Source organism: Patella vulgata, chromosome 1, assembly GCF_932274485.2.
Source record: "Patella vulgata chromosome 1, xgPatVulg1.2, whole genome shotgun sequence".
Taxonomy (NCBI): domain Eukaryota; kingdom Metazoa; phylum Mollusca; class Gastropoda; family Patellidae; genus Patella; species Patella vulgata.
This window is the reverse complement of record NC_065879.2, coordinates 14,784,667-14,807,616: the sequence shown is the minus strand read 5'-3', so window position 1 is coordinate 14,807,616 and position 22,950 is coordinate 14,784,667. Positions and strand designations below refer to the sequence as shown.

At 37.8% G+C, this 22,950-nt stretch overlaps 1 protein-coding gene across 1 annotated transcript in view; it reads left to right on the top strand.

Annotated features, from left to right (window-relative positions):
- The window catches only part of LOC126821857 (epidermal growth factor-like protein 7), a 30,524-nt gene that overhangs the window by 5,381 nt on the left and 2,193 nt on the right, over positions 1-22,950 (top strand). The window contains exons 2-7 of the mRNA XM_050550439.2: positions 15,423-15,554; positions 16,653-16,771; positions 17,862-17,957; positions 20,221-20,340; positions 21,672-21,760; positions 22,626-22,824. Coding sequence (XP_050406396.1) covers positions 15,423-15,554; positions 16,653-16,771; positions 17,862-17,957; positions 20,221-20,340; positions 21,672-21,760; positions 22,626-22,824 — 755 coding nt within the window. The remainder of the gene's footprint in view (positions 1-15,422; positions 15,555-16,652; positions 16,772-17,861; positions 17,958-20,220; positions 20,341-21,671; positions 21,761-22,625; positions 22,825-22,950) is intronic.

The window sequence follows — 22,950 nt, the reverse complement described above, 5'->3', positions numbered from 1 at the left end:
GCACTACGGCCTACTCTTATTTCGAATTCCAACTGCCAAGGTTTATTTTATGTGTACACAGGACTGCGGGTGTTCTTCCAATCCGAACGACTAGACATGCCCTCCGTCCTGCACCACTTACAAGGGGAACCACGTTGAAAAATACCGCAGGCCGTTTTACCGAGATGGAACCCCTGACCTACTGGTTTGTGAGCCAGCACGTAAATCACTGAGCCATCGGTGTTATTCTTATAGAACAAATGAAATGGAATAGGGTTTAACGCCCTACTGTTCTGCTTCGACTGGGCTAATGTGCTATGGGAGAATTGCTTTTCCCGGGCAGCTCTTACATTGAATTCCAACTGCTAAGGGATCTTTTACGTGCACGCCAGTGATCTTATAGAACATAACAATGATCTATATAATGTGTTCATGAAAATCTGGTAGATGTTATTGCACATCACTGTTCCTTATTATAAAAGGTTTCGACAGCTGCAATGTTCTTTTTATAGAAACAGTTTGGTTTGAATTAGTGGTAGAAAGCCGTTATTAATGGTGGTGGTGCGTTCGTTGGTTTTAATTAGTAACAACTTCATTCATCTAAAAATTCTATAAATACATTATGTTATATAAGGGACAAAAACATATTATGTAATGGTCTAAACATGTTATGTAAGGGTATGAAACATATTATGTAAAGGTCTAAACCATGTTATGTAAGGGTCTTAAAAATGTTCTTTGAGGGGTTGAAAACATGTTACGTAAGGGTTTAAAACATGTTATGTAAGGCTCTAAACCATGTTATGTAAGGGTATAAAACATGTTATGTAAAGGTATAAAACATGTTATGTAGGGGTCTTAAAAATGTTATGTGAGGGGGTCCAAAACATATTATGTAAGGGTCTAAAACATGTTATTCAATGTTCTAAAACATGTTATGTAATGGCCTAAAACATGTTATGTAATGGTATGAAACATATTATATAAGGGTCTAAAATATTTTATGTAAGGGTCTAAAACATGTTATGTAAGGCTCTAAAACATGTTTCGTAAGGGTATAATACATGTTATGTAAAGGTATAAAACATGTTATCTAAGGGTCTTAAAAATGTTATGTGAGAGGTCCAAAACATATTATGTAAGGGTCTAAAACATGTTATTCAAGGTTCTAAAACATGTTATGTAATGGCCTAAAACATGTTATGTAATGGTATGAAACATATTATATAAGAGTCTAAAATATTTTATGTAAGGGTCTAAAATATGTTATGTAGTGGTCTAAAATATGTTATGTAGTGGTCTAAAACATGTTATATAAGAGTCTAAAACATGTTATGTAATGGTCTAAAACATAGGTTATGAAACATGTTAAGTAAGGGTCTAAAACATGTTAAGTAAAGGTCTAGAAGGTTCTGTAAGGGTCTAAAACAGGGTTTAAGGGTCTAAAACATGTTATGTACGGGTCTAAAACATGGGCCATAGAAGTTAAGGCAAGCATGGGCTTGCTACCGGGATTATACGATATTCGGGCATTTGGGTTACACTGTAGCATTTTTTTTGTGGATGTTACCCACCCCCCTCCTCCCCTCTCTCTCTTTTTCTCTCTCTCTCTCTCTCTCTCTCTCTCTCTCTCAATAAAACTTATTACTAGTTTAAAGATACATTATGGGAGATTTTTTATAGAGAATTGGCCATTCTTGCTATAACAGTTCAAAAGTAAATGATGAAAGAAGAATATATTGAAAATTTCAGTCAAATTACTTTATTCTGAACATAGTTATCATCGTTGTAATATTTGACTAGAAATGGTAGTGAAATGTGCCTTCACCTTGGTTGATCGTTTGATTGACAGGCGTTAACTCCACCTACATATCTCGATTATCAAGTAAAGTTTTCAATGGCATGCGGAAACGCTCTACAGCGGCCTCGCTAAGTACACTCTATCATTTAGCCTCGATCTAACTGACGTATTCTCATCAACTTGCGCCATATAGGAATTTATCAATGAGTGAAATCCTATTTAAATCCGAGCTGTAGCCGAGCCATCCGTGGGTCTACAGAGTTGATTTTGGGCTTGTTGTTTAAATAAAGATCTAATTTATAGTTTCTATAACATCTGAAGCCTAAATTAAGACTTGCAATAATCAGATTTTGCTCTTGCATAATGTATGTTTAACGTAAGCAGAATGTTAATATACTTGCTAATTGGTTATACAATTACCCATCTAGCACTAAGAAATTTATCTGATTTACAGTTGGCAGATTTTTGGAATATTTAAGATGAGATAATTAAGGGTGTAACAAGTATGATTATTGATAATTTATTGATATTTAAGTAAAAGCACTTATTATGACCGCTTTTACAAAAAAGACAACTTATCTCTAATTTGGAACACGTTTAAGAACGGTAACGTAATAAAATTCGCACCGGGAACAGTTTGAACTGAAAATAACTTGCAATATCAAAATTGGCAAACTGTTTTGTGATAACTGCGCATCATCTTTGACGGACTTCCTAGTTTTGATATGACAATTCCAAATCATCATGACGTCACAACGGTTCATATTAGTAGGGCTGTATAGTTGTTTATTCAAATGAAATGAAATGAAATGGGGTTTAACGTCCGACTTGTCTGCATCAACAGGGAGCATAAAGACGAGCATACACAATGTCATGTACTATGAGGAACATTTTGCCAGGACATCGGCGCTACGTCCTACTTTTATTTCGAAATCAAACCCGTCAATGGTTCTTTTGCGTGCACGCGGTATATGGGACCCTGTGTTTCGTACCATGCGAACGACTCAATACTATTGCTTGTCAGATCCCCCCGTCCGGCACCAGTGAAAAGAGGATACCGTAGCTGAGACTCCCGTAGGCGAACCCGAGAACTCTTGGTTTGCGAGCTATCGCCTTACTCACCTAGACACTGTTCTGTCTCACTAACTGGGCCATGATTTGTAAAATATAGATGTACTTTATGTAAAATATTCAAACAAATTCTACGGTCGTATATATAGGTCATATTGGGTTGGGGTGGGATTATTTAATTACGTATTTATATAGGTATTTATTTTTCAGTATAGAGTTTATAAAGGTGGGAGGGGGGTTATATATTTTATACTGTTATAATATGTATATATAAATTACAATTCATACTATTTATATCTGTATATATGTTTTTGACTACAGCAAACATTTTGCTTCGCCTGTAATAAAAGTTCAAAGTTCATATTGATTATCTAGAGCACTGTGTGACAGATTTAACAAGCTAAGTGGGTAAGGCGCTGGCTCGCTAGCCTGGGGGTCGGGTGTTCGATCCCTGCATTGGCCGAGAAAGTTCATCCCGATTTTCCGGCGTGGTTCTCCCTTGTCAGTGATGCAGGACGGAGGGTCTGACAAGGACAGCTGTCTAGTCGTTCGGATGTGACGAAAAACCGAGGTCCCGTGTACTCATTGGCGTGCACGTAAAAGATCCCTTGACAGTTGGAATTCGATATAAGAGTAGGCCGTAGTGCCGCTGTCCGGGCAAAATTTCCCTCATAGCACACTGTATGGCGTATGCCCGTCTTCATTAGCCCAGTTCGGAGCAAAACAGTAGGACGTTAAACCCCATTTCATTTCATTTCAGATTTAACAAAGTTTATATATATATATCTCCTGTTAAAAAGTCTTGTTTGTTGGGGTTTTTTTTTTGTTGTTGTTTAAAGGGTCTTGAAATAGTAACAGATCAATCAACACGCGATTCCCGTGCTACAGATTCTGAAACGATAACGACAGTATCTTTTAGCACCCTATCTGTAGCACCCTGTCTGTTAATCTATCATATAAATCATTCACGCCAGTTTGTAAAACATATCTTGATCCGTAGACAACACGTGTTTTTGATAAAAAAAAAAACCAAAAAAAAAACCCTGTTTACGATCACTTGGCCGCAAAAAATAGAGGCGGTATGAAAATGTTCTTGGAAATAATACCGAAATTTCAGTGGTGTTAGAATTTTTCCAGAAAAAATCATGCAAATACCCAGTTATAGGGCCTGGGAAATTAGGTCATAAAGCTTAGGGTCGGATATTTTGGTTAAAGACAATAGCCGGGTAACCGTAAACACGAGTAAATTTTAATTTGGCCTTATCCAAAACATATCTAGACGCATGCTCCTCCCAATGCTCCTTATTTGACTAGACTAAGAAAGGGATTTCTCCGGGCCATTGCTTCAGGAATAAGTTGGGATTCGATATAAGAGTAGGCCGTAGCGCTGCTGTTCGGGAGCAATTCCCCCATAGCACACTGTATAGCATAATATGCCCGTCTTCATTAGCCCTGTAGGAGCAGAAAAGTAGGCTGTTAAACCCCATTCCCTTTGATTTCATTTCCAGATGCAAAGCGAGAGTTGTTTTTAACCAAACACGAAGAAACCGTCAACGATCGGCTATAAATACCGCGATGACAATAAGGTTATATAAACATATCAAGGTTTAACCCTGAAAATTGTTTTTTCTTTGGGTTTTTTTTTTGCCGAGTTACTTGAAAAGTAGTTACAACAATCTCTACATTTGTGCCACGGACATCTGTTTTTTTATGAAGGGAAGGGAAAGGTAGCTACAACCACCCCCACAGCTGCATCAAGAACATCTGTTTTTCAGAATAAATACCAAGACCACGTTTTTCATTTTGTACCACTTATTGGAACACCTGTCACCTGAGCGTATAGTTTGTACCTTTTCGTTAATGATTAGTCAGATTTTTGTAGCGAAATCCACCCAAGACTTTTGACTTGAATTTAATTGCTAGGTTGTATTCTGTATTGCCGGTTATAGTAAGTGCACACAAACAGAACCTGTAAGACAAACCTGCGGACAGGAAAAACTACACAGATATTGCAAGAAGTAAAGAACAAATATCAAATAAAATGAATTTGTACTTTTATCAAATCCTTTCTGATAAATTTTACCCAAATTCTACTTCCTGTAGTGTACCACATTAATGAGTACAACCTATGTTCGAAAAGATCGACACAGCAGCCCATTTAGGAAATATAATCTGGTTTACGAAATATAATGAGGCTTTAACGCCCTGCTGTTCTGCTCCGACTGGGCTAATGAAGTCGGGCCTACACCATCCTATGCGGGGAATTTAGCCCGGGCAGCGGCGCTACGGTCCACTCTTACATCGAATCCCAACTCTCAAGGGATCTTTTACGTGCACTGCGAAGTGTAAACGGGGCCTCGGGTTTTCGTCCCATCGGAACGACTAGACAACTGTCCTTGTCAGGCCCTCCGTCCTGCACCAATCTGTTTTACCTGATACAGTTTATAAAAACAAGGAAACTATTTGGATCAAGTAAGATATGTTTTTATTTTCCGAGCCAAGAAACACAAGAGCAGACAACACCAAGAAACGCGTAATAATATTATCCTTAGACTCGTTTCTAACATGTTGTTGTTTTAAACATTGTATAATTGTGGTTCCATCCTTTAACTAGAATCTCTGATACTACTTCTCATTTTTTGAAGAAAAAAAATGTTTCGTATACTAAACGTTAGCATAGGGCAGAACTAAAAACCAAACAAATTCTAATGATTTTCTGATAATTACCTAATCAGATTTTAGTGTATTGTAAATCTTTGATTACCAACAACAGAAAACATATGCGACAACTCTTGTTGACTTATCGGATGACTTAGCTGCTGTTGGCGTATGTTTCGTTGCCTGGCAATCCATCTTAGATATGAATAACACATTACATGTTGAGTTATGTTTTATCAACAGTAATTAGTCAAAACAACATCTTGTTTACTTATTTGCCGGAGCTTAATAAATTAATATACATATAATTACGGAAGTGAAGAAATATTCCAAGCTTTTACTAATAATATCCGGTGCTTTGATCTACTAATGTACCTACCTAAATCAAGAACGTGACCCGAAAGCTTTGAGCATAAATCCTATAATGTAAGATACTGGCATATTGTTTCGTGTAGTGTCAATTACTAACTACTACAAACATTGTTCAAATGTTCTAGTCAGATGTGGCGTTCTGTTATAGATAATAACCCAACTAATATTTCTCATATGAGCTCTAGTTTTCACCCGGTATCGTCATATGTCTATACGTCATCTTTACCTGTATACCTCATCTTCACCTTACCCGTCCATACGACATCCTTACCAATATGCATGTCATCTTCACGTGTCTAAACGTCATCCCCAAAGTCATCCGTCTACACATCAACATTACCTGTATTATACTTTATCAGCACTTGTCTATACGTCATCCCCACCATCTGTACGTCATCTTAAACTGCCTATACTGCCTATACGTCATCTTAAGCTGTCTATACGTCATCTTAAACTGCCTATACGTCTTAAACTGCCTATACGTCATCTTCAACTGTCTAACTGTCTATATTATGGTAGAATTCTAGTACATCTCAAAGACAACACATTACGTGAACCACAGTGTCTCACTAACCAGGGGGTCATGGATTCGACCCAGGGATTTATTTTAGCGTGGTTTTCTTGGGGTCTAGTCATTGGGGTGAGACGAACATCCTTTGTTCCGTTTACCAGTAGGCGTGTACGTAGAAGAGTCCATGCAAGTTTGAAATCGATGAAGCGAAGGTGTACAGGCTGCTATCCGGGATAAATGTTCATCATTATGGCGACCAATCCTATCTTCGCTAGCCCGGTTGGTTCAGAAAAGTAGAACGTTATACCCCAAATTCATTTAAAAAATATTAATGTTAGCAGCCAATAAATATTACCATAGCAACAGTATTATATCTGTTACAAAAAAACCGCAAAAACCTGTGTTATTATTTGACATTATCATCGTGATAAAATATATCTCTTAATGTTAATATTCGTGTTTATTTAACAGTAAAACCTGGGATATATTTAGCTGTTTATTTTTTTAACTGAAGAGAATATTGGGTCCGATCCAACCTGTAAAACTCATTGTATGGTTCAATGTGCTAACGTTATGCCGGGATATATATATAAAAATATTAATTCATTTATGGTTACGTTATGCCGTAGTATATATAAAACTATTAATTCATTTATTCAGCGGTTCTTTGGTAACGTTATACCGGGGTATATACAAAAAATATTAATGCCGGGGTATATATAAAAATATTAATTCATTCATGTGGATGATATGTGCTAACGTAATGCCGGGGTATATGTATTTAAAGCATTAATTCATTTATTTAGCTGCTGTATGTGTTCACGTTATGGCGGGGATAGAAATATTAATTCATTTGAAGAATCCAGGGAAAGAACGATTTAAGTCACATTTTTGTCTTTTCGCATAAAAGGCAAAACAGACTTTTGAACGAGAATGTTTGACGCGAACAGAACAACGAGAGGGTTTAATTACAACTTCAACATGATGTTTAATACGAATCAAAATTACCAGTACAACCGACTTCAACTTTTCAGGAAAGTTAAGGTTAAATAAAGGGCACGATGGACTTGTATTTGTCCGGGAGGCCATGTCAGAAGGGCCTTGGTTCGATGTGACTCCGATCGCTTTTACCTGAAATAGATTGTTCCACAGAAAGCTTTTACAATTTGCTACCAGATGGCGCCATTAACTGGGGTTCATTGAAAAAGTGACTTGGATTGTTCTTCCCCGGGACTCTTTATTTATTTAGCTGTTATAATATTAATACATTCATTCAGCTGGAATATATGAAAATATTCATTTATTCATTCAGCTGTTATGTATAAATTGTTATTAAATCTTATTTGAAACTTTTTATTTTGTGTGATGTAATCTTAAATATCGATTGAAAGGTTGTATGTGGTATACATATACGAGTGCCTACTCAAAATTCACTGTGTTGTGATGGTTACAAGTAATTTATTTCAGCGGGTAGGTCGGCGTGTAAAGCGCTGGCTAAAATATCTGACGCAAGTTCCCCCGGAATTGACAAGGAACAGCGTCTAGTCGTTCGGATGGGACGAAAAATGGGGTACTGTACACACGTTGACGAGTACGTAAAATAATTATTGACGGATGGAATTCGATGTAGCGCATGCGCAAACTTCGCTGTCCCAGCCAAATTTCCTTCATAGAACACACGCATGCCCGTCTTCAATCAGTCCGTTTGTTGCAGATGAGCAGGACGTTAAATTCATTTTTAAAAATATGTCCGTTTTCATTATCCCGGTTGGTGCAGAAAATACTTAACCATTTTTCATTTCTGTTCGACTGGGAAATTATATCAGGTATTCTAGAAATACCAGGAAATGAGTAAACTTTTTCTCGTGTGAAAAGTGGTTAATAATACAACTCAATGATGTTGTGATACAATCTAAAAACCAACTACATGACAGGAGAACCCACCATTAAGATAATTAAATCATCAAAGTGAATCGCACCTGTTAAATCACAAACAGGTGTAACACTTTATTAATTATATATCATACAAAGTATACGATTTCCCGACTTCCGTTTTAATCTTGTGACGTGTAAGGAGGTCCTTCATATTATCAATTGAAAGCTTTGAGAACAAGTGCATGGGCGACTACTTCTAGAAAAAAAAACGTGTTTTCAAGCGACCTTCATGAACTACGTGGTAAAAATGCAACAAAATTATGTTAGCCTTGCAAACCTTTTCAAATTTGAGGATGGTTCTTACTCTCCTGTTTCATGTATTATAACAAAATGAAAACATAAAGTATTGTTGGCTGTGCCTCATTTATGACACTCGTTAATATCTATAGGTTTGGACTTCCATAAAGCGAAACTGTTGGGTAGAATTAATCTGCGAGTAATGGCAAACAGCAGCGTCACAAACGTAAGTCCGTTAACAGTTCCGTCCATACCGAGTTCGGTAACAATTCACAGAAAAAACAATTGCGATCACCGGTAACACGGGGTAATCTAAGACCCCAAACATAGAGGAGTTTTTCTATGCTTAATTTTATTCAAATACGACCAAACTATAGTACGAAAAATATGTTAGGCAATAGTTGTCAAGCTATAAAATATGAAGTATTTTTGAATAGACCATCTACATGTGAAGAATCGCTCTTTGTCGGCGTTTGTATAGTTCCTAGATTTATTTACAGATCCTGCATACTAGAATGACAACACAATATCATCAGTAAAAAGTCCTGTGGACCGAGCACAGAACAGTTTATACACTGTTAACCAGTGAATGTAATAAGTGTTCAAGGAGTGGGGGGAGGGGGATTTGTTCCCGATAATGTAATAATTATAGTTTGTTGTCGAATGTTGAATGTGTCACTGCCTCACTTCCGCTCTAATTGCCGTATTATAATTGATGTTGTGCAGCTGACAATGTATCAAATTTCGACGAAAAAATTATGAACCTTTTTCAAACAAAAATGTTAACGATGGGGTTCGTCGGTTCATACCCCTTGTATCCGCACAGGGGTTATCATGGGTCTTACAGTAAATAATGGAGTAGTTGGTACTACTGCACTAATTGTTCCGCCGTTTAAAATCTTGTGTAGATAGTTATGAAACATTTACATTTGTTGCCAATAGATAGGCATTTTCTGTTTCCAGAATGTTTAATTCATTGCTTGGCAAGTGTTTTAGTATTTAGCGTAATCAACATCAGATCTTAAATCAACACGCTTAGTTTGTTTATTGGGCTTCATTGCTTTCTACGAAATATGAACCATATGAGACATGGTTGCTTTAACTCGTATGCATTTTATGGTTAAATTTTTATATCTCGCGGTCGTTATATTCCATATTAATCCGATGAGCTAGAGAGTTGATTATAGGCTTATCATGTGAATAAATGTCTAAAATAGTTGTTATATTTAAAGCCGAATAGGCGAATTTAGCATCTTACATAATGTAAACGCATTTTGGTGCCGCTTACAGCAAACTTGTAGTGACATGTAGTGTTTTGTTTTCTTTGAAATGTTTAGACCAGGATCTTGTCGCTTACCGCTACCCATGTTCTTCTTCTTGTTCTTGTTCCTGTGGCGACGCCCTTCGAAAAAGCATAAGGCTCCGACAATGCAAGTCTCATAGACATGGAAATTGGCATGCTTGTTCTTTGAACAATGGGGGCCACGGTGGCTAAGTCGGTATGACGCTGGTTCGCTAGCCTGGAAGTCGGGTGTTCGATCCCTGCATTGACCGAAAAATTTCATCCAGATTTTCCCGCGTAGCTCCCTCTTGTCAGTGATTGTCAGTGATGTAGGACGGAGGGCCTGACAATGATAGCTGTCTAGTTGTTCGGAAGGGACGAAAAATCGAGGTCCCGTGTACACATTGGCATGCACGTAAAAGATCCCCTGACAGTTGGAATTCGAGATAAGAGTAAGCCGCTGCTGTCTGGGCAGAATTTCCCTCATAGCACACTGCCTGTCTTCGTTAGCCCAGTTCGGAGCAGAACAGTAGGACGTTAAACACCATTTCATTTCATTTTCTTTGAATAATTCTGCATCGATTTGGTGAATTAAGCTTTTAAATTTCCTCCAACAACATGATCAGTTCTTGGTCCACGGTACGATCGTACTTGTTTTGATGTGTTTTTAGCCATTTAGATCTAAAATGTAGCAACGAGAAAGGGACTGGTTGGCTATCTAATCGGTCATATACCACAGTCTTATACTTTGAATATTTGAACCGGGGGCTTGGATGGCTGAATGGTTAGCACGTGCGCGCTGTATCATAAAGTCTGCCATTGAGTGAACTGGCAGGGTTCGATTCACCGGTTGTACGTGACAAGGAGTAGGGTCGCTGTCCAACCTCGTGGGTTTTATCCGGGTCCTCCGGTTTCCTCCCACTGCTAAAGACCCCTACGCGCAAGCGAATTATTTAGATAAAATTAAACCATATGTTAGTCCCGAAATGACCTAGTTTGTGTCGAGTGGACGTTAAACCCCATCTCTCTCTCTCTCTCTCTCTCTCTCTCTCTCTCTCTGTATATTGTATTCGCACACTCAGCCTGGACCCTGTTCCACGAAATCTTAACTAAAGATAAAAATCAAAATTTTAGTAGATACTTCAATTTTGATTGGCTAAGCACTAAAATCAATTTAATATTATCCAATCAATTACTAAAATTTGGATTTTATTTTAGTTACAATTTCGTGGAACAGGCCCCAGATCTTTAAACTACTACGGGGAAAATATTGAACGAGACAGGATATGCTTATTGATACCATTCCTCGCTTCATGCATATATTTGTACCTCGACATGAGGAGGGGCGGGGGGTGGTGGTGGCTGAATGGTTAGCGTGTGCGCGCTTTATCATAAAGTCTGTCATTGAGTCGACTGGCGTGGTTTCGAATCCCCGGTTGTACGTGACAAGGAGTAGGGTCGCCTGTCCAACCTCGTGAGTCTTCTCCGGGTCCTCCGATTTCCTCCCACTGCTAAAGGCCCCACGCGCAGGCGAATTATTGAAATAAAATTAAACCATGTGTTAGTCCCGAAATGACCTAGTTTGTGTCGAGTGGATGTTAAACCCCATTTCTCTCTCTCTCTTTCTCTCCCTCTCTCTCTCTCCTCGACATGAAATCCATTACGAGTATTAGCACACACAGTCATTATCTTTAAACTACCAGGGGAAAAATATTGCATTTTTGTTTAAATGAAAGAAGGTATTAATGTTGAGGTCCCGCGGTTAAGTTATTATACATGTGGTTATATCATTTACAATCTTCAACCTTTACACCATACATTAAAAAATTACATTTGTTATGGTTCAAAATTCTCATTACCACTGCTTGTTTCTCGGGGCTAAATGGCCTGTTACATAGAGTGAACAACTTAAAGAGGCTCCACCACAACTAGTTTGTCTGCTATATTACCTTCGTTGAAAGCGGACGTTAAACCCCAAGAACGAACGAACGAACGAACGAACGAACGAGAGATAGAGAGGGAGAGAGAGAGAGGTCCACTCGATACGAACTAGGTCATTTCAGGACTAACATATGGTTCAATTTTATTTCAATAAGTCGCTTGCGCGTCGGGGTCTTTAGCAGTTGGAGAAAACCGGAGGACCCAGTGAAAACCCAAGAAGTTGGTCACGTACAATTGGGGAAACGAAACCACGCCAGTTGACTCAATGACGGACCTTATGATACAGCGTGCACGCGCTAACCATTCGGCCCCTACGAACGAACGCAGACATCAGCTTCACAAATAACCTACTGAATGCGGTCTAACGTCTTAGTTGAACGCAAATTGAACCATATGTCAGCCCCGAAATGACCTAGTTTTTGTCGAGTGGACGTTAAAACCCCCAAAGGTCCTACAGTGTCCTATATATATGATGGAAATTTTGCTCTATGGCCTACTCGATTCATAGTTGTATGGCCGTCTGTGGACGTTGGCATAAATCAGTTCCAAACCATCGCTCTGGAATATTTGTATATACACGAGCCATGATATGCTTATTGATACCATTCCTCACTTGAATGCACATAGTTAACAACAAATATTTTTAAAAAATATTTGTAACTCAACTCGCAATCCATCACTGAAGACCCCCAGTGAATGCAATAAATATTTATCATAATTAATGTATGTTAGTTTCGTAACGACACGTTTGTCCTCCATAAATAAAACGCTGGGAAAGGCAACTTGATAAACAAAACATCACTGGATATAAATATGTTTTAAATGAAACTTTCCTATCGCCTTTACCATCTTATTAGACCTAGTTAGTTCCATAAATACATCTACGGGGTAGGTATAAATGATTAACACAATTTTTTTTTGATAAATGTATCCTATCGTCAAGTCATCGTGCTTATATGGTTTGTGTAATGATAAAACAAAATGGAAGGGGGTTCAACGTCTTACTTTTCTGCACCAACGTTGCTAATGGAAACGGAATAAGTCACGGAGCGTGTGTGGGGGATATTTTGCTATGATGGCAGCGCTACCGTCTACTCTTATTTTGAATTTCACCAGCCAGGGGATGTTTATCGGTTAGGTCTAAATATTCAGACCAACTGCCGATTTCGTCAAGGTCACGAGATGTAAAAATGGCTTATATCGCTAACCCTGACCTTAGACCTAGCCCTAACCCACAATCTCGTCCACAATCACGTGCTCTATTCTGATTTACAGCTCGCGAGCTTGACGAAATCTGCAGATGGCCTTAGTATTTAGACTCGACCGATGTTTATCGTACTGCCAATATAATTGGTACCTCGTGTTCTCGTCCGCACTGAAACTCTAGACACCCTTCCTTTGTGAGTCTGCACCATACTCACTGAGTCGCCACCTCACCGGAAATTACTCATTACTTTTGTCACAATATTTAATTAAATATGTATATTTAGCAATTAAGAAGAATGTCTAATATGACGACACTTGATTTGCGTTAACGTATTTCTAGCAAATGATTAGGATTATATTTTGCTGAAGCTGTTTCGCTGTCTGGCAACCTATATTTGCTATGAGACCACAGAATCGACCTATAAACGATGTTATATAATGTCTGGAAACCTTTATTTGCTATGAGACAAGTGGGGGGGGGGGGGTTGAATGACCGAATGGTTAGCACGTGCGCACTGTATCATAGGGTGTGTCATTGGCGTGGTTTCGATTCCCCATTTGTACGTGACAAGGAACAGGGTCGGTACTCTCCGGCCCCCCCACACCGCTAAACACCCCTACGCGCAAGCGAATTATTGAGATAAAATTGAACCAGATGTTAGTCTCGAAATAACCTAGTCTGTATCTTGTGGACGTTTAACCAAATCTCTCTCTCTCTCTCTCTCTCTCTCTCTCTCTCCCTTGTTTACTATGAGACCACAGAATGTGAGACCCAGCCTGTTATAACTATATTGTGCGACCACACAATGTGAAATTGAGCCTGTTGTTGATTTATTAACGTTTTTAGATAATGTGTTTCGTTGTCTGGCAACCTATACTCGCTATGAGACCACACAGTGTGAGACACTAATTGTTCTTGATTTATTAACAATGTTATTATATAACGTGTTTCGTTGCCCGACAACGTGTATTTGCTGTAGATTTGTTAGCGATGTTATTTATTGTATTTCGTTGTCTGGCAACCTATCTTTGCTGTGAGACCATGATATATTAACGATAATATATTACGTAATTTCGTTGCTTGCATGTAGTCTGTTTTTGATGTATTAACCATGTTATATAATATTGTGTTTACGCTGTTGATTTGATAAATTCACGATTTATAACTTGTTTTATATGTTATATTTCAAGGCCGTAAAAACTATTTTACATAGTAAACTATAAACATTGTTTACGTCAATGTTTTGCGTGTTCGGTTGTCGGCTTTTTTTTTCTTAAAAAAAAAAAGAATATTATATATGAGAACGAAAGCTGCCTGTTGCAGGTCTTTTTTCTGGCTTCAAATATTATAGATATTATCATTTTGACATTTATTCACATGCCAAGCTCATAATCAGCTCTCATGGACAAAGAGCGGTTTGGATATTTAATGGATTTGAACGCTTTTGCCATTTAAAATTTTGCAATAAAATTGAACCATGTGTTAGTCCCGAAATGACCTAGTTGTGTCGATTGGACGTTAAACCCCATTTCTGTCTCTCTCTCATTTAAAATTTAACGATAAAATGGATATTCTAGACTTTGGGTATTGTCGTAGCAATGGTACTCGACAAACAAGACTAGGAATAAAGTAATTTGACTGAAATTTGCAATATATTATTCATATCCCGTTATCTATTTTTGCACTACGAAAGCAAGAACGTCCAGTTCATTATCTAAATCTTACATAATGCATCCGTGAAGCCTCTATAACTGGGATGTTATCTACTTTGCTGGATTTTCAATGTATCCCTCTTTGAATGTTTTTTTTTGACGTGAGTTATCGGCCTTAGAAGTGAGCTATAAATAGGTAGATCGATAGTTAGCATTATGCATATTCATATTCTAATCAGCTGTAGCAAGATTCTACTTCCCCTAGTTTTTGTCTGCGATACCATGAACAGCGAAGTAGACGTTATCCCACCAGCTACTGCGACTTGACCTAATGACGTCATTCAAGGGATGGTGACTAAGTTAGATCGGGGCTCTCCTTCTTACAGTACAAAGTTATTGGGTGTTTTTTTTAATTTTCACATATTTACGAAACTCTGTATCTAATTATATTATTTTCTGACTTTTCATACGCCTACATTGAAATGTTCTCGTATTTTGCCGTCCGCCCGTCTGGCGTTCACAATTGCTTTGAGACGCTCTACCGGCCAAAGTAATTATCCGATTGACTTTAATTTCATACAGTGTTCATGACCATGAGACAAAGAATCCTACTGATTTTTAGAGTTATTGCCAGAGTTATGTCCCTTGATCACTTTGAAAATTCTTGTGGACACTGTGAAGGCTACAGTGATTATCTGGGCCACTTAGCTGATGTGGTTGTATGTTTTGTTGCCAGGCAATCTATCCGTCTAGAATTTGTAAGTGTTTAATTTCAGGCGCCATATATGTACCCAAGAGAAAATGGTAATGAGACCCATCAGAAGAACGGAAACATATTGTAGACCATATTATCAGAGAAGTTACCTACCCTGTCCTAATGATAGTTCTCAACTATGCTCAAATTTTAGGTAAATATTGTTCTTATTTCATTGTTTGTTTGTTTTTTCTAATATATCTAGCCTGTTTTCTCTTTGTCAGTAGTGCAGGGCTGATGACCTGGTAATGAAAAGCGTTTAGTCCTTCGAATGGGATGCAAAACAGGGATCCGCCTATGTACCCTTTGATGTGCGTACACGTTCAAAATCCCTTGACAGTTGGAATTCTATAAACTGTACAACCATTTATGTTCATTTATTTTTGGGGGTCAGTAAGGGTAGAAGATTTGCGACATTTTCCACAAGTTTGTATGTCGACGATACATCTAGTACCCGTGCAAAAATTAGCAATAAACATAAAGTGAACTTTAACAGTTGTCATTCTAAGAACAGCAGGCGATAAAATATCTGCTGTGAAAAAAATCCATATCTGTCATTAGACAGGTAGTCATGGAACATCAAAATTACCTATCAAAGAAATTTTCCCCAGATATTTCCGCCTGCTGTTCTTTGGATGACAACTGTTAAAGTTCCCCTTATGTATATTAAGACTAGAATATCATGAAACATAAAATATTTTACTCTCAAAATTACTAATGAATAATTGTGTTCAGAAGACGTTAAAGGAGCTAAATCGCTAATATCTGGGACCTAGAAATGGACACAAATGGGTCGCAACTCATATAATAATGTAATATAAACAGATTTACATTCAATCGTTTCCGTTTTTACTCTGATTTCAAATCAGTCATGTTCGGCGAAATAGGCGAGAAGTCTCAATCGAATGACAATCTCGAGCGTCTGGTTATTCCAGTCTACATATGTAGTATTTATTTTGCATACTTTTCAGATAAGAATATGGCGTCACAGTTTGACATGACTTTTGGAATATGTCTCGCCTTGTTCTTCGAGTCCCTTGTTACAATTGACACTGAAACGCCTTATGGTACCGACGGTAAAATATTTATTTTGTCTTAAATATTTGATATCAGAAGCCCATCTTTTCCCGGTAAGAACACAATATCAACGTTTAGTTAAACTGGCAAATAATTCGTGTGGTCATTGTCGAAGTCTGTGGCAGATATTGAGTTAGAGACTTAGCTACTTTAAGCCGCGTCCATTTCCTTTCAGATTAACATATAGAACAGCTCAGCGGACCATGTTTCAGATGATGCCACAACGAGAACAGTCATATTCATGTTGTCCTGGATGGTCTGGATATTCCTATTTATATCATAGTTGTTTAAAACGTAAGTACTCTACAGTCTTTCAACACCATCTAATAGATGTGTAAAAATAATAAATGTCATGTTTTCGCTGGCTGGTTATTGGCGGATAAAATCTCAGCACACAAATATATAAATATATACCGTTTTAAAACATCTTAACAATCATCAAATAATCCCTGTGTCAGTTACCATTTGATATCACCATTTAGCTGCTTTAACGTCAATTCTTTAGATGTCTTGACATCATTCCTTTGATAGATTTACGTCTTTCCTCCATCCGATTTGACGTTATTTACCTTACTTTAACTGAGTTGGCGCCACTATTTTAGCCGGGTTGACGTTATTGCTTTAGCTGATTTCACACCATTCCTTTAGCTGATTTAATATCATTCATCTGAATTGAAATCATTCCTTTAGCCAATTAGACGACATTACTATAACCGTTGGCGTCATTCCTTTAGCTGATTTGACATCATTCCTTTATCTGATATGTTTAGAACATTGTTTTCATCCGCACTACTTTCGATTGTTTTTTTTATGAGATAAAAATCTTGTAAATATTTGTGAACTAAAATGAGATCATTTTAAATTGAATTATCGCTCTGGAACAAAACCAGAAGATGTTTTGTGAATGCCATCTTGTCTCACATTTACAAGCTTGTCAGCCAATGAAGACTGTTTAGACCTATTTAAAGATATATTATGGGAGATTAGATAAAGAGCTGGCAGTTCTCGCTATAATAGTTGAAAACTAGATAATGTAAAAGGAATTTGCTGAACATTTCAGTCAAGGCCTAGCCTCGGTCATCATTACTAAAGTCGGTACGCTAAAAAACATAATCTCGTTTATCCATTTTTTGATTTGATCATGAATGAGCGTTGAGCAGCTGATCGGATTATAACCCAGTAAATATCACCGGCTAGCGATGATATCGAGAGTTGATTATGGTCTGGATAAGTTAATTAATGTCTATTTAATAATTTAGATAACATTTCAGGCCTAAATAAAGACCTGCAATTGGCAGATTTAGCTCTTGCATAATGTATGTTTAATAGCCTACGTAAATATTTTATGAGCGAGGAGTGATTTATTTATTTATTTTTCTTCTAGCTGTCTGTGACAAACCGTGTGAACATGGTGGTTATTGTAATCAACCGGGTAAATGTGCATGCCCCGAGGGTTGGAACGGAACGTGTTGTGAGAATGGTACGTATTTGCAACATATTTGACCTAATTTAGTGCTAAACTATTGAATCTAAAGAACGCAACAGGAGTAAAAAATACAGAAAGGAAAAGATATGAAACAGGATTTAACTTCTTATATTTCTGCATCATTTGACCTAATGAAGACGGCAATACGCCATGCAGTGCTGTGGGGAGAATTTTTACCTTTTATCTAATGCAATTGTCAAAGGGTCTTTAACGTTCAGTCCAACGTCTGTATGGGACTTCGGGAAGCCACACTGGAAAATCCTGAGAAATATTTCTCGGAAAACACCGATCAAACCCTGGTTAATGAACCGCCGGTGTACACCATGACTCCGGCAACCGACAACACGAGTATCGGCATGCGGCTGCAGCGTGTCAATGTTAAACGAATACGATTGTTTGTCAACTCGGACACCTTTTAACTCTTAAAACAGATTCTTGTTATTGGGGTATATAATGTTTAACTCTTACGACAGATTCTTGTTATTGACTATATAATGTAAAACTCTTAACTCTTACGATAAGAGTCCATCTGTCCGTCCGTCACACCTTTTGTTACACGATAACTTTTCTTCTAATTGAGGTGGAATGTTCAAACTTGATGTAGGTGTTTATTAGGTGAATGCCTTGATGGAGTTCTATAATGAGCATTTTTGATTGGTTGAGACTTTGGAACACAATAACCCTCCTTCGAATTGAGGCGTAATGTTTGAACATGGTATAGGCGTTCATTTGGTGACTGCCTTGATGGCGTTCTAAGATGAACATTTTCTGCTTAGGGCAAGCAGAGATAATTAATTTGATTGGTTGATGCTTTGATACACGATAACTTTAGTTCTAATTAAGTGAGGGTGATGAAACTTGGCGTATAGTTTCATCACATCAATACCGTGACTAAGTGTCATAATGAGCATTTTCGGCTTCGGGTACGCAGAACAATAAGCAATTTGAGACTGTGGAGCTCGACAACTTTCATTCTAATTGAGTGATATTGGTGAAACTTCGTGTATAGTTCCATTACATCAATACCTTATCAAAGTTCGATGCTGGGCATTTTCTGCTTAGGCAAAGGTAATGGCTTCAATCTGATTGGTCGAGACTTTGGAACACAATAACTCTTATTCTAATTGAGGTAGGTGTCTATTAGGTGAATGCCTTGACAGAGATCTATCTTGCGCAATTTCCACTAAGGTTAAGTGGAGATAAGCAATTCGATTGGTTGAGACTTTGGAACATAACAACTCTGCTTTTAATTGAGGTATAGATGTTTATTAGGCGAATGTCTTGACCGAGTTCAATGATTAATATTTCTCGCTAAATCTTAGCAGAACTGAGCAATTCCATTGGTCTGAGCTTTACGAGATAATTTTGATTCTAACTGACGGAGAGTGATGAAACTTAGTGTATAGTTTCACTGCTAGGTACGTGAAAACCTGACTGAGTTTTATCGTGAACATTTGATGCGTAGACTAAGCATAGATAATAGAGACTTTTGGCAAGCGGATTTTTCCCATCCGTATCCCGTATCTGTATCGTATACGTGATACGTTGCGTCAATGTAGTTTTAGAGTTTTGGCAGATTTTAGCAATTTTTGGTTTCACTAGTGTATTATTTCAGAAAGTTTAGCCCATAGATCAACCAGTATGCAGACAGGCGGGAAAAATATGAAAATTTCGAGAAAAACCCATCAAAAATGATGATTAAATTCCAGTCGTTATCACTGTTAAAATCACATCAAATATACACCTTCGTGTTCTAGGATACACACAGATTCATAAAAACGCTATGATGCAACATTTCAGCGTCTAAAAGTAGCAAAAAAGACGGGAAAAAGACGACAGTGTTATACGGACCATTTCCGTATGAAAGCCGTTCCATACGTGCTGCCGTATCCGTGTGCCGTATCACGTATGAGAAATACACAGACATTGATGACGTCACACGCAAAATCCATACGGATACGCGATACGGACCAGGAAATTACGCTTGCCAAAAGTCTCTAATCAGTTTGATTACTCGATACTTTTGAAAACGATATATGTGCAATTAATTAATCTGTTTATTTTGCGATTACGGCGGGGGGACACCACCCTTACAGCTGCCTTGTTTACATATTTATCAGATCAACATAGGTGGTAGAGTGATCAGGTTGTTGGGGTATATCAAATACATGTTGTTTACATTTTTATCAGATCAAGATAGGTGTAAGAGTGATCATGTTGTTGGGATACATCAAATAAATGTTTATATTTTTATCAGATCAAGATGAGTGTAAGGGTGATCATGGTTGCCAACAAGTTTGTACCAATAGTCCAGGCGGGTATAACTGTTCTTGTTTTGAAGGATTTACCCTACAAAAAGATCTCAAAACTTGTAAATGTAAGTAGAACATCATAAGAAACCTATGAACCGACCTATTTATTTCATAAATGACGACTTAGAAATGTTTTAATAAAAGCTATTTGTTCATAATTGAACGATATTAACTTTACAGTATCGGTCCTCAACTATGTTATAATATAATATTATAGACTCCATCTGAATCAGATTTCAGTACAATATGCGTTTGTTAAACACCACCGTTTGAGCATATTTGCCAGTTGTACCCTGGAGATATTGAGTTTTCACAAGATCGCTATAATTATGGTGACCATCCTCGGTATCCTTAGTGGTATCGTTCCGTTCTATTCCACTAACACCTGGGTACATTCACGGGAGGGAAGCATGGTCAAATTATCCTTCCTTGGTAATTGTGCTATTTTTAACGACCAATCAAAAACAGAAAGGGAATGGACGACAGGAAGTAACTCGCATTTTGTGGTGAACATATGCCGCTAAGAATGGTTATGTAAGCTGCTTTTTGATTGGTTCGTAGAGACAACCTGCGTTGCCAAAGCAATCATCAAGGACAGATAATTTGAATTCGTGAATAGCCCATGAAAGGACCCAGGCGTTACTGGAGTAGAACGGAACGATACCGCTGTAGATACCGAGGGCGTATGGTGGTACGCTTAGTAGTGAATTCAGCCAATGAGGGGAAGGCCATTATAGTTTAACCTAATTTAAAAAAATAAACGTACGATATTCCGAATGGATGAGAGAACTGATATTATTACGCTGTATTTGATTCTGAGTAATCTGAATAGACTGGAAATGATACAAATAGACCCACCCCACCCTCCTCTAGTCGAAGGGTGTGGGCTTATATTGTGAGTGACCTGACAAAAGAAATAGCCTTAGAGTCTGTCTTCATCTAAATCTGTTACAATAGTTGGGCATTGCATCTGAGGGCATAAATTCTTGTTTTTCACGTCATATGATAATGTATGCAAATAGAAATAGACTAATGTGCGATTCTTGAAAACAAAAGACTAGTTCGAAATATATTTTCCGTTGTATACGAAACGTGTTCCTTTATCAAATACTGTTAAATCTACCGTTACACCACGATATCAGGGTCGCCTTAACAGCGTTATATGCCCCCAGGCAAAGCAGTGTATAATGGCCCCTACCTACACAACCACTCACAGGAATAAGGAATACAAATTGTCTATCAAATTAAACATATAATATTTATTGTATTGGTACGTCCAACAAAACCAGCAAGTTACCACATACATAGATTGTCATGGGTTCCTATGGTATTAGGGCCCACGGGCAACTGCCCGCAGTGCCCTAGTGTGTATAAAATTGGTTATGTTTTTTTACAGTTTGTTTGTCCTGTATAGAAGAATATGATATAATGATAGCAGAAAATACTCGACTAAAGGACGTGGTCAAGATTCTAGAAACGGAAGTGGTAAGCTAATAACAGAATTACATTTACTTTACCACCAGGCAGTGATGGATAAGCTTTCACCGGATATGGTGATATGGTGATAAGCTTTCACTGGATTTGGTGATATGGTGATAAGCTTTCACTGGATTTGGTGATATGGTGATAAGCTTTCACTGGATTTGGTGATATGGTGATAAGCTTTCACTGGATATGGTGATATCGTCTTGACGCTGATTTCTAGAAAAATATCTCTTTAAAGATGATATGCTACTTGATTTAAGGTCCTACCTGTCGGCAAAATCCGACTAATGAATATGAACCAATTTGATTAAAACACAGATACTATTTCTTTTCGTTTTTTAATAGTTCAAAATTTTGTTTTACTTGTCGTTACTACACTAGGACTTGAAAGAGTTGTTATATATACCTGCTTTCTGGATGGCACAAGGGATTAGCCAATGAAAACATCTGTTACGGGGACTTCTTGGCGTGCGATGCACGGAACTGTGGGTAAACCACTCGAAACGTCAACGCTGATTGATTAATCAATGCCTGACGTCGTAAGGTCAAGAGCCGCTCATACGACCTCTGTCGCGACCTTCTACTAAAACCGGTAAGATCTTCATGTAGTCTAGTCCATCGAAAGTATAAAAAAACCGAAACGAACTATAGATCTCTATTTTATTCAGATTGGAAAATTAGCATTTGTCAGACAGTATGCTATGAGGACACCCTGGTTACTGAGTCAACGGCAAACCCATCGAGCTACCATGGTTCCATCTCGTCAAAAGTAAAGAGTGGTTTTCTTCCTTGGCAGTATGGAGTACCCCTGTACTTTAATACATGCCATTCCTTTTCAAATAAATTCCTTTAATTTTACTTCTAGAGTAATTTAAATAGGAGTATGGTTTCCATGACAGAGAAGGTGAAACGACTGACGTATCCCGGGAAACCGCAACCTATTATTGCCACAACACCCGATTTTAGAGAGCCTGAAGAGATTGGAGTTCTCACCCCTGAAGTAGAAGATATGTTGATAAAACTGACAAGACAAGTAGAAAAATTAGAAAATGCTGTCGGTAGATGTAAGTACAAATATAGAGTTACCCCCATCCCCGCTTGACTAACATCAATATCAAATACATATTGACCACCTCTCGTCTACATCAATATCAATCTGCCAACTTTTCTTGACAATACCTGGGTAGGTA